We start from the raw sequence: 13,279 nt of genomic DNA on the forward strand, positions 1-13,279 counted from the left end.
AATTTTGCTCCTCAGTCTGTTCAATCTAACTTAGTTTACAATTAAAGAATGATTTTAATTGTCAAACTTTTAAATTTTATTAAATGTTGTGGCAATGCAGCAAATGAATTCCAGACCTATATAAATACGCAGGCAGCTGTTTGCAATTTGCATTTTTATCAGTTGTGAAAGAGTACAATGTACTTCCTGCATCTTATTTTCAGAATTTGCATTTATCATCTTTGGCTACCCAGTATACAGTAGGGAGTACTTGAATATCTCATTCTTTGAATTTTCATTTTTGATTATAAATCAAATGATGTCTGGGACTTTTCTTTTTCATTTTTCTCTTCTTTCAACCTGCAGGTTTACTTGCTCCCATTTCTTCTTGGCTCTAGTAAAACACAAAAAATATTTCAATTATTTTATTTCAGCAATCTTTAAAGTACTGACATGTTGCATGTCTTTTGCTAATTACCCTAAATCTAAACGCAAAACAAAAACAAAGCTATTGTTTTAATTCATAAATTGTCTGAAGGCCATTCAAACTAATTCCACCTTCTTCCTGAAGTTTACTGTGTTTTGGATTTGGATGGAGGACTGGGAAGGAATGGAAAAATACTATATATAAGGCGACACCATGGAGCAGCCAGAATGAGCAGAATGAATGTTCCATCCTATGGAGTCAGTACCGCCAGCCACACCAGCTATGTCTCTACCAGAAAGGAGATGTGACCTCAAGGAAGGCTGGCAATGAGAAAGACATCTCTGATTGCCTTCAGCAACTTTCCTCGATTCCTAACACACGTTTTCCTCTCCTACCGCATTATCTTCATAGCAGCCAATGACATTTTTCCCCAAAGGCTCCTCTTGCCCATTTATATTTCTGTGGCCTTGGCTCGCAGATTTTTTTTAGAAGAATAGACTAGTGGCAGCTGGTGTGTTCTGCTGCTTGTTTCCAGAAGTCAATCTGCCCACTGGGAAATGCTGAAATCGCTCCTCTGTGCCCTAGCAGGAGGTGCGGGGGAGGAAACACCAGCTAATCTTTCTCTCTTACTCTGGTGATGAAAACAACTGGAATGGGTAAGAGTTTAAGGGTCACACATTCCCCAGTCAAAAGCTTGGGTAAATAAGAAAACTAACTTTATTTTTTACAACTGGTTTTGATTTTTTGAATGTAAGTCCCCATTTTGTCTGATGTAAAACTTATTGGTGCTTGGCCCAAAAACGTCATCAAATTCAGTGATTTCTTAGTTGATTCATATTTATATTTCAGTCACATTCATATTTGAAATTCTTTCTCAGGGTTTTTCTCCCTCCCACATCTCCCTGCTGCTTATCCTAATTTCTAGGGTTGGGACAGGGAAGAATGTTTGCTGTTCTGTGACAACTGGGAAGAGAAACACTATTTCAAAAATCTCGTGTCTCAACAAGATTTGGACCATGTGCTGGTCAATGGTGGCCCAAATACACAGACAAAGGTTTCTCAATCTTGAATGTGCATCCTGGGGATTCTGTTAAATGTAGATTCTAATTCAGCAGGTGTGAGATGGAGATTCCACATTTCTAACAAGTTTCTAGGTCAGTGATGGCGAACCTATGACACGCGTGTCAGAGGTGACACGCGAACTCATTTTTTTGGTTGATTTTTCTTTGTTAAATGGCATTTAAATATATAAAATAAATATCAAAAATATAAATCTTTGTTTTACTATGGTTGCAAATATCAAAAAATTTCTATATGTGACACGGCATCAAAGTTAAGTTAGGGTTTTTCAAAATGCTGACACGCCGAGCTCAAAAGGTTCGCCATCACTGTTCTAGGTGATGTCATTGCTGGAGGTCCTCAAGTCATACTTCAAGGAACAAGGGTTTGATTGGTGAATAATAGCAGGGCAATCTGTTGAGGTTCCAGCTGAGCTCTCCCCTCCAATAGGACCTAACCAAAAAGGTATCTTCCTGCTGCTATCAGTCCCAGCCAGGAGGCTTTGTGTAGACCCACTTGTCCTCTCTCCAAGAAGCTCACTCTTATTGAAACTCACAGGAATAGGTGATGCTCTCCTAAGCAGACGTGGAGTTGGGAAATTTCAAGTAGTCTCCAACCCTTTCATCTTAGACATGGCTTGCCCTGCACCCAACCCACCACCAGATGGCATTGAGAAATTCTCTTCAAAGCTCGCCCCCCCCCCCCCCCCACACACACACACACACCCCTCCACACCCCACCCTCGCTAGGTTGCCTCTGGGAAGTGCAGTGCAGATCTGCTTTACGCTCAGGTTCTTATAAACTTCAAGGGAAATTCTATCATTGGTCTTTCTACACCTGGGTCCTGGCATAGCTGAGGTGGTGAGAGAAAAGAAGAAGGGGACAAGCGAGTGGCTTCACATTGTATCTAGTCTCCTGCTGCTTCTCCAGACCCCCCTTATCACTCCCCAGGGCTGAAAGAAAAAACTGGTTTTGTCAGTTCACATCCCATCACATCCCCGTTCCTCTGCTGTGCGTGGGTGGTGCATGTTTCATGGTCTAAACTTAAAGTCATCCTCCCCCCTCCAAAATCCTTCTGTAATTCATGTGTAACTATCTGGGATGGGAGGGAGAAGGCTGCTGGAATAAAAGAGCAGTTACTGGGACGGTGCATGGGTGAAAAGTACATCCCTTAATACTCCAAATAACTCCCACCCACAAGGAAACCATGGGAGAAAAATGTGTGACTCAACAATCTGTGGTTTTAACCAGGATTTCCACTGACTTTTCACTTCCTTCCCCCTAAAATTAAGTGCCATCATATGTAAAAACCGATACAAAATTAAGAGAAAATATAGTCAATTAAATTGTGCTGCAACAGAATTTTCTTGCAATGCAATATGTTTGGGGAAGAAATGGGAAAAAGGAAAAAACAATTGACTCCAGTACATAAATATACAAGCAAGTCTGCGTACTATGTCATTGCTACACTCAAAAGAGGTTAGAGAAATACTGCTTTAGAAGATCCTAGCTATTTACTTTGGAAAGGGGACAGTTTCTAGCTGGATATGTTCTAGTTCATTCTGGAAAGCTCTTGTATAAAAGCGTATGAATGTCAGATGATTCTGAAAATTCTAGGCTACTGATCTAGGAATTCCCTCTCTATAACTTTTCCTGAAATGTTCAATTTTCTGAGAAGTAAACTGAAACCATTTTACCTTGTGTGGTTTTCCAAACCTACTCAGCCAGGCCCAGAATAAGCCGGGAGAAGACACCAAGATTTTTAGCAAAAAGACCATCTGAGGTTGGGTCTATAAGCCTCTACCCTGGGAGATTCCAAGGGTCCCACCCCTTCCCAGAGAAAAGAACACAACAAAAGGGAGACCACAGTCATTATGAACCTCCTGACCTGGAAACTGTGTCTTAGGGGACCTATAAGTCTCCACCAGCCAATATTTGTGGATGGTGAACAGAGTAGGGCTTTAATACTTTGTTTCAAAAATATGGTTTTATATATTTGCTTTGTGGTTCAACAAAGAATGCATCTTAACAAGTTATATAATCCTGCTATGCTTGTAGCTAAGGAGAGAAATATGTCAAAAGATTTTTGATAACACATAAATGTAGGCAAAGTAGAACACAGTAAAACAAAGCAAAATTAAATTGCTAGTAGAAAAAGATCTATGAAACTCCAAGTAATTATGTTCATATGTATCATGAAATTGTTCAAATTTCCTAAATTATGTTCCTTGAGCTTAAAAACTTGTCACTTATTTTTAGAATTGTATAATGTGTTAAATATTAGTAAAAGTTTACCTGTATATATCTTTTGAGTTTTTGAATATGCTTTTGAAAAAGGAATTCTTTTTCGCCAAGCTGAACCATTATATGGTGTTGACATATATTTATCTGAGAGAAAAAAAAAAGAAGACTGAGTTAAATATTGTATAACTTTAAAATCATATTCTAGGAGTTTTTCAAATTTAAAAACATCTCAGAGATGTAATTCTCTAATTCATGTTACCATTTCAAAGCTAAGGGATCAGTGACAAAAATGAGCTTATTAAGACTATTTAAGTTATCAATGAACATGGGTACACATTCTCTTAATTGGCTGTTCAAGTCCTCAAATAAGACTGTCTGCCTTGAGACTAAGCTAGAGGAGAAAATAGTATCTGAATGTGATAAAAAATATTTCTTTGCCTTGTTTAACTATGATTTTTCATGCAATTCTGCTAATATTTATAGAAAAGGAAGGAAGGAAGGAAGAAAGGAAGGAAGGAAGGAAGGAAGGAAGGAAGGAAGGAAGGAAGGAAGGAAGGAAGGAAGGAAGAAAGGAAGGACGGACCAGGCCAGCAGGGGAGGCGATGCCCAAAGATAGGAAGGAAGGAAGAATGAAGTAGGAGATACAGCTCTACTCCCTTTTCCCTCCATGAAGTGACTCCCATGATAGCAGATTGCTCTACCATAGAGAACTTACTGTTCCAGGAAACCAAAGCATGTATATACTAACTTGGTCTTAAAATATTTATTGAGAGCTCTATATTTAACTCTCATCTAGCAATGTTGCATTTGCGTTTTCAAGTATGACTATGCAACTGTGATTCTCAACGCCTGGTCCAAGATACTAAAGATGGATTTGCTCTTTCTCTTGTTGACATTTGCACTAATAATGCAAAGGGAATAGTGAGTATAACAGTGGCCACCTTAACACAAATATAGACAATGGCACAAAACTATTCTGGAAGTCACTGTATTCTTCACAGCCACTTACGAACAGGGAAATATAACAAAATTAGTAATAATGACATGATAGTAAGAAATAAAATTAAAAGCCTTTTTATTAACCTAAGAGTGTCCTTATTTTTACATCATTCTGTTTGAAAACAGAAGAAAAACAATTTAAATAAAGTTAAATTCGATTTAAATTGTAAAACAAAGATCCTAAGAAAGACAGAGTTTTCACTCATGTTTCACAAAATACACAACATTCAGAACTCCACTGATCAGGCTGTGAACCGAGGAAAATATAAGCATGCAGGTATAGGGAACTGAGTGGCCTTTTCTTAGTTGGGAAAAGTTAAACCCAACTTTGAAAAAGCAAAATTCGTCTGAGACAGGAAGAAAAAGAGATTTCTTCCCTCCTCCCTTGTGGCCTTGTATTTCCTTGACATATACCATGATTTTGCCTATTACGTGATGAAATGATTTAGAAGCAATCTGGGTATGGTGGGAGAGACAAGAACTTGTCAAAAATATTGCAGTTAACCCTCAAACTAACCCTTTCAGAAAGTAATCATGAAGGTCTCGAGAAAAGGCAAGGCGTGGGCCTGAAATGATCCTTGAACAATGCAGTTAGTGCAACAAGGAAATGTCAAGCATCTGCAAACAGCCCTCCAGAGTGAAATAAAGCTATCCAGGGGGAGCAAAGGGCAGTGCCCTGAGACACAGCGCTAGGAAGCTTCAGTGCCAAGTCATCTGCACCAACATATTTTTTTCCACAGCCTTTGAGTCACGTGCACTCCGGCATATGGAAGAAACCCTTCCACTGGCTTTCTCAGCTGGTGGTGATGGCCTGGAAAAGGAAAGGGGGAGTAGGTAGCAGCAAAGATTCATTGAGCCACCGGGAAAGTCCAAGGGAAAGCAAACCACAGACCAGTACACAAAGAGCCCCACCTGGACAGAGATTGAGTTTGGGTTCCTTGTTAGCGTTGACTTTATTGTAGAAGCCGTGTGTGGGCCTGCTGCAGGGAGGTGCGTTTAATGAGACAGTCCTGACAGCGTCCCTCTGAACGTGGATATAGGATGCATTCTCAGCATTTCTGTCTTTATTACTGCGATGGTAACTAGTTTTATTTTTTGGATTTGGGGTCTGTAGTGCTGTAGAAGAAAGGGGGGAAAAGAGTGAGGAGAAAAAAAAAAAACGAGTTGATTTCATACCAATTAATAACATTGGAAGACAATGCAAGCTAAAAGAACTAAGTTTATTGGAGTTGGGTTGACACCTAAAATAACACATTTCACAACAGTAATTTGATTTTCAGATATAAAATATCATTTGATATTTAATATATTTTCAAATTACAATTTAGAAATATCAAATATAGAGACACTCTACCTCTCCGCACTCCTTGGCCAGGAAAGTTCTTTGGTTCATCATAAACCCATTTTCTTTTTTTCACGCCTTTAAAATGAGGCTTCCTCACTGGCTGGACATCATTCACTTAGAGGAAATACAAATTTTTACAGTTTTTTTAAAAGATGCTTTCATCTGAAAATTAGTGTAGGTGATAATTACATATCTGTGCATTCACATGCCACTCAAGGGGAAAAAAATAATTCACCATCCTAATACTTTACTTTCCAGAACAAAGGGTGATCTATTTTTAAATACCCCCAAAAAATCTATCTTGAAAATACATGAGAAAACGTTCAATAATTAGCATTCCTCAGAGAAAAATGCTTGTCTTCAAAGGAATGTGTGGATTCCTTTTAAAGAACATAAAATTGCATTCCAGACATAATTATGTGTCTATCTCATTACAATGTTATTACAAGTAGTTTTGGAATTGTTATTTTGAACATAAAACTTTTTATACATTTTTAGTCAAAACTATGACTTCTGAGGAAGTTGGATTAATGTAAAACACTTTTAGAGAATTTTACCTTTTCCTTTTAAGATCTTAAGAAGTTTTGAGTATAGATAGTTTAGTAAAACAAGACCAAGTAATCAGGATTTATAAGTGTTAATATTACTAGATTATTCACTTCTTACTTGCATAATTTTTCACCAAAAATTTTATATGCATGCTAAATTTTCCAGAAATTTTTAAGGTATATTTCTCCAGACACTCTTAAAATAATTTAGTAGAGAGCAGCATTCTTTGTTACTTGTCTGTAGAGCAGCAGTTCTCAACCTGTGGGTCACGACCTCTTTTTGGTAGTCGAACAACCCTTTCACAGGGGTCGGCTAAGACCATTCGGCATAGCAGATATTTACATTACGATTCATAACAGTAGCAACATTACAGTTATGAAGTAGCAACAAAAATAATTTTATGGTTGGGTCACAACATGAGGAACTGTATTTAAAGGGCCAGAAGGTTGAGAACCACTGCAGAGGGATCCTGAATATTCACACGTAAGAAAGGCACTGTGTGGATTGCATTGGCTCTCTATAGTGGACCCATAAATGTCTTTGCTTTTGCTCTCAACCTCAGCTTAAGCATTAGGCCTTCAATGAGACAGATTCTCTGCCTCCTGTGCAAATATCATGCTCCACCCTTATTCTCAAGCTCCTGCTCCTAGGTTTTGGAAACCATATTTTTAACAAATGCCACTAAACTGAGCTTCTTGAGGGTAAAGCATCACAGTTCCCTTAGTGCTTATCTGGGATCCAAGAATAATATATGGGTTCAATAAATGAAATAAGGGAAAGGAGAAAAGATGGAAGAAAACAAAGAGGAAGAGTCATGGGTCTTAATTGTATCACAAAAAAGTAGCTTAGAGTACTGAATGGCAAGGAGAAGCCAAATCAAGAAAAATAATCCAAAACATAGTAAAAACCTATCATTGTATTCTATAATGGGTTACATTAAAAGGGCAACACTAATGAATCTTCTGAGACGGTTGTATACTATTAATTTTAATACTTAAATTAAAATAGTGGGGCCGAAACCGGTTTGGCTCAGTGGATAGAGCGTCGGCCTGCGGACTGAAGGGTCCCGGGTTCGATTCCGGTCAAGGGGCATGTACCTGGGTTGTGGGCACATCCCCAGTAGGAGATGTGCAGGAGGCAGCTGATCGATGTTTCTCTCTCATCAATGTTTCTAACTCTCTATCCCTCTCCCTTCCTCTCTGTAAGAAATCAATAAAATATATTTTTTTAAAAATAGTGGGAAAGTATATTATTTACTAGGACCTACATCACAATTCATTGCCAAAGCTAGTAAAATAATGTTGTCTTTAATTCTTAATCTTGAATAATTTTTAAACCATCCTTTTTAAATTTCTTTTTTAAGATTCTATTTCAAGTAAGCAAAACAAATCCATGGTAAGACAAATATATCTAAGGCCAAAAAGAGAGCTCTCACTTGAAGAGGGGTCCTCTCTGAGCTTCAAACTGATATTCTCAGTAGCATTTAATACATGCGCTGTAGGTGCTAGTCGGGTAGCTAGGGAACGCTTTGGATGAGGACTGTCCTTGTTGTCTTTTAAAGCAAATTAAAAAAATAAAATGTCAGTATTAGTAAAAGAAGTGTCTCGGTTGGTATTTCACTTTTCAAACATTATATGATGGGCATACTACTTTTAAAAATATACATATGTATGCTAATTTTTAGAATGCATTATTGAAATTCCCTAATCACTGCCTAGAGTCCTCCAAATTTGTCACTAACAAAACGTTAAAAACCCAGTAATACAGCCATTATTTTCAATATGTAAATTACATATTTGTGGCAATATTTTTAATAACTCCATTTTTAATAACTCCATAAAGAATTAAAATGTTATCAATTTGACATAAAATGTGCCAATTTAAATTGAGATCCAAAAAATATTTCTTTTTAAAAAAATATATATTGTATTGATTTTTTACAGAGAGGAAGGGAGAGAGATAGAGAGTTAGAAATATCTATGAGAAAGAAATATCGATCCGCTGCCTCCTACATACCTCCTCCTGGGGATGTGCCCACAACCAAGGTACATGCCCTTGACCAGAATCGAACCTGGGACCTTTCAGTCCACAGGCCGACGCTCTATCCACTGAGCAAAACCAGTCAGGGCAGCCAAAAATATTTCTAATGTAACAACTTTCACTTGTTCTATGCTTTGGAGCAGGACTACCCAACAGAGCTCTCTTCAGTGACGAAAATAGTCTAAACCACTAACTAGTCTCTTGTGGATAATGAATACTTGGACTATGGCTAGTGCAACTGAAGAGCTGGGTTTTTTTTGTTTTATTAAATTTTGTTGTTGTTGTTAATCCTCACTCATGGATATTTTTCCATTTATTTTTAGAGATAGTGGAAGGAAGGGAGGGAATGGGGAGAGAGAGAGAGAGAGAGAGAGAGAGAGAGAGAGAGAGAGAGAGAGAGAAAATCAGACACATCGATCGGTTGCCTCCTGCACGTGCCCTGGCCAGGGATGGAACCTACAACACAGGTACACTCCCTGGACATGATATCAAATCCATGACCCTTCAGTGATCAGGGCTCCCTCTCCAACTACTGGGCACCACCGGCCAGGGCTCCTTTTAATTAACTTAAACAGCCATTATCAATTTGACATAAAATATGCCAATTTAAATGAGTAATAGCTACTGTAATTAGTGTATTTTTTGAGTAGGGTGTTTTGTTTTTTTGTGTGTGGATTAGGCAAAATTTTTTCATCTCTGAGAGAGAAAGAAAGAGAGATTTACATAAATTTTCCATTAACAATCCTTGCATTTGATTACAAGTGCCTTTTCCTATTCTTGAGAACATTTATTAGTGGAAGAAAACAGTAGATGAGGTTGTTTAATATTTAGATGGAGAATATGTAATGTGACTGGGAAAGCTGCCCCACAGAGAGGTACCAGTTGGGAGAGTCTAAGCATGGTAAGGGCATCATAAAACATTGAGGGAGTATTTTATTATATCTTGATTATTTACAGACTATCGTTAGTAATAATTATAAAATGGGGAAGTCATCATGAGATTAAAACTCTTCACAGTGGTCAGAAACAAAGCTTTCTAGGAAAATGCAATCATACTGAGTGCTTGAAGTTGGAAAAAGAAACTAAAAATGACTTAGTACTACCATTTAAGAGAACCAATAACTTTAGAGCTAGCAAGACTCCTAGAAATTATGTAGCCCTACAGGCTAATTTTTCAGGCTAATCAGATAAAGCGCCATGTTCAAACAATTAGGTACAGGACTGGAACCTTAGGGCTCTTGACTCCTATTTAGTGTATTTAGCGAAAAGCTTTATTTATTACTTTGCCTATTATATATTTCCACAAAAATTAAGCTTTATGTTTAACACATCTATTCGGATTAAAATAATAAATGGTTTATTACCTTTAGTATTTGAACATTTCGACATGGTGATTTCTTTCTCTTTCTTTTCATCTACTCCGAGAAATATGATCCTCTGTGGAATGTAGCAATCACCTCCTATGACAGTACCTTACTGTTAGTGGCAATGATGGCAGAAAGCTTTACAAAACTACCTTTCAATACAGGATTATCACTTCTGTAACATCTCTTTTGTCCACTTCTTTTTACACAGTTCTCAATGATACCAACCCCACCTCAATATATATCATATATGTTTAGATTAATATATATAAATATATGTGTATATGAATACATAGTATGAACACTTACATACTGATTGCAAGAAAATTTACATAGTCAACATAATTAATTTGCCTTTAATGTAAAATAATCTTTCACCATTTAGAGATAGAGTAAATATAATTTATCTTCCATATATCATCAGATATATGAATTCAGGTTTTTTTCCTTAAAGATCTTCTACTTTTCAGGATAAATACCCACAGTTGCGTTAAATATTGCTTATGTACTTAATTTTTAGGTGCTTCACCACACAAGTCACCCTTTCTCAACATACAATAAGTGTTTTAAATGACCTTTTTTAAAGGTGACACCCAACTGTGAGCTGCCCTGTACAGAAACCAGTGAAACTAGTATAATAATATTTGACATTTATGGAGCCTTCTTTTATATGTCAGACACTTGTCTGAGTACTTTAAATGACTTATCACATATACTTATCTTCCTATACTCCTCCTAATAATTCAATGTGAGTTTTACCTTAGCTATTTGCTAGATGACACATGTTACTGAATCATTTTGAAATCTTGTGGGCCACAAACATTTATTATTCCCTTACAACTTGTACCATGTCAGGTCTTTTCCAAATTGAAGGAAACCTACTATTAATGTCTTGATCTTTTTTTCCTTGTCTTTAATAAGGCATTTTTAGAATTAAATTCCCTGGGGTGACATTGATTAATAAGATTATGCAGATATCAAGTGTACAATTCTATGATAGATCATCTGTATATTGCATTGTGCGCCCACCTCTCAAAGTCAAATCTTCATCTCTCATTTATTTGACCCCTTTACCCATTACACCCCTGACCCTTCTTCCCTCTGGTAACCACCCTACCATTCTCTCTGTCTATGAGTTTTTGTTTTGTTTTTCTTGTTTTTTCATTTGTTGCTTTTTTACATCTCAGATATAAGTGGAATTATACGATTCTTCTTAATTTTTTCTGTCTGGCTTATTTTGCTTAGCATGATATTCTCAATACCCATCCATGTTATTGCAAATGGCAGTACGTAATCTTTTTCATATGGCTGAGTAGTATTCCATTGGATATACGTATCACATTTTCTTCTTCCAATCATCTAGTGAAGGACACTTTGGTTGTTTCCATGTCTTGGCCACTGTGAATAATACGGCAATGAACATAGGGGCGTATATATCTCTCCGAATAAATGTTTTGGAATCAGAAGATGGGTTGCTGGGTCATATGATAACTCTACTCTTAGTATTTTGAGGAACCACCATACTGTTTTCCATAGTGGCTGTACCAGTATACTTTTCTGGCAGCAGTGAATGTGGGAAACGAGGTTTCCTTTTCTTCCACAACCTCTCTAACACTTGCTATTACTTGTCTTATTGATAATAGCCATTCTAAGAGGTGTGAGGTGGTATCTCACTGTAGTTTGATTTGCATTTGTCTAATAGCTAGTGAAGTTAAGCATCTTTTCATATCTCTCTTGGACATGGGTATGCATCTCTTCTTGGGAGAAGTGTCTGTTCAGGTCCTCTGCTCGTTTTTTAATTGGATTGAATGTTCGTTTGGTGCTGAGTAGTATAAGTTCTTTATATATTTTGGATATTAACTCATTGCTGGAGCTTTTGTTTGCAAATGTCTTCTTCCATTTGGTTGGTTGCCTTTTTGCGTTGTTGGCTGCTTCCTTTGCTGTGCAGAAGCTTTTTAGTTTGATATAGTCCCATTCATTTATTTTTTGCCTTTACTTCCCTTGCCTTTGTGGTCAAATTCATAAAATCTTCTTTAAGACTAAGGTCCATAAGCTTACTATCGATGTTTTCTTCTATGTAATGTATTGTTTCAGGTCTTTAATCCATTTTGAGTTAAAATGCAAGACCTTGCTGATCCCAGGTTGAATTTACCTTGTTAAACTTGGCTCATTGTTCCAATATATTAACTTCCAGTCACATGTAAATTTTATAAACACGTCTCCATTCACCCACTCATTTAATTGTCTAAACATAATAAAGGCAATTATTTTACAAATATTTACAGAGAGCACAGCAATTGCCAGATATTCTACAACGGGATTCATCTGGGGCAACTGATTATGTGTAGTTCCTGGCCTTAAAGAGCTTATCAAAAGCCAACAATAAACATGGCAAGTGATTTTGATGAAACAAAATTAGTTATAAGAGAAAATTCAGACTCATTTATTATATAAAGATACATTGAGGATCAACCAGTAATAAAATAACTCACCTCCATTTTCAAAAGCAACAATGTCAGTCCTTGGTTTCCTATCCAATGATGCTTTGACCTCACCGTGCCTTTCAATTAGGCTAAATTTTGTTGGAACTGTAAGACCATCCCCTTGAAATTAAAAAATAAAAATAATTACCCCAGGAACCATTGAGTGCTTACATAAGTTTATGATAGAATTCATAATAATAGCAAAAAACCTAAAAATTAATGAAAGAATTGTTTATAGAATGACATGATGAACAATAAATTACATGAATTTTAAGCACATTTGATAATTATCAGGAAAGTGTCAAGAAAATTTATTTTCCTATGTGGATAATTAATAATGACAATTTAAAAAATTTAAGCAATCTAACATTATCATGTGTGCATAATATATTTAGATTATTTAATGTTTTTTATATAATGAATTTTGTTGTATTTGTTTATATCTATTCATTATGAACAAATTGAGTAAAAAGTATTACTCACTATGGACAAAAATGCTAATTATACTGTGATAAACAATTCTCACCATTTCCCTTATACATGCCCAATTTTCTTCTAAAATAAACTATTAAAAGCAGAATAAAAGAAATATGACAATCTAAAGAAACACATGATTGGAATCTAAACCAGGAAAAAAAAATCTTCATTTTTCTATAAAAGATATTCAGGAAATTTTTCCTGAATTTGATATTTATACTCCAGTTATGTAAGATATACGTATGAGCATCATGTATGAAACTTACTAACAATTAAAAAACAATAATAACAATGTGTATATTTACAGAGAGAA

At 36.3% G+C, this 13,279-nt stretch overlaps 1 protein-coding gene across 2 annotated transcripts in view; it reads right to left on the bottom strand.

The window, feature by feature from the left end:
• Positions 1 to 347: 347 nt before the first annotated feature.
• The window catches only part of CUNH12orf50 (chromosome unknown C12orf50 homolog), a 30,441-nt gene continuing 17,509 nt past the window's right edge, over positions 348 to 13,279 (bottom strand). Inside the window, exons 7-13 of one of the 2 annotated variants that reach the window (XM_070407601.1) lie at positions 12,499 to 12,609; positions 10,007 to 10,102; positions 8,038 to 8,154; positions 6,063 to 6,167; positions 5,621 to 5,824; positions 3,761 to 3,853; positions 348 to 373 (exon numbers count right to left, since the gene is read on the bottom strand). In XM_070407601.1, coding sequence (XP_070263702.1) covers positions 348 to 373; positions 3,761 to 3,853; positions 5,621 to 5,824; positions 6,063 to 6,167; positions 8,038 to 8,154; positions 10,007 to 10,102; positions 12,499 to 12,609 — 752 coding nt within the window. The remainder of the gene's footprint in view (positions 374 to 3,760; positions 3,854 to 5,620; positions 5,825 to 6,062; positions 6,168 to 8,037; positions 8,155 to 10,006; positions 10,103 to 12,498; positions 12,610 to 13,279) is intronic. The other variant, XM_070407602.1, reaches the window with a different exon arrangement.

Source organism: Myotis yumanensis, unplaced genomic scaffold (genome assembly GCF_028538775.1).
Source record: "Myotis yumanensis isolate MYYU_CA2020_CCGP unplaced genomic scaffold, mMyoYum1.0.hap1 SCAF_3, whole genome shotgun sequence".
Classification (NCBI taxonomy): Eukaryota; Metazoa; Chordata; class Mammalia; order Chiroptera; family Vespertilionidae; genus Myotis; species Myotis yumanensis.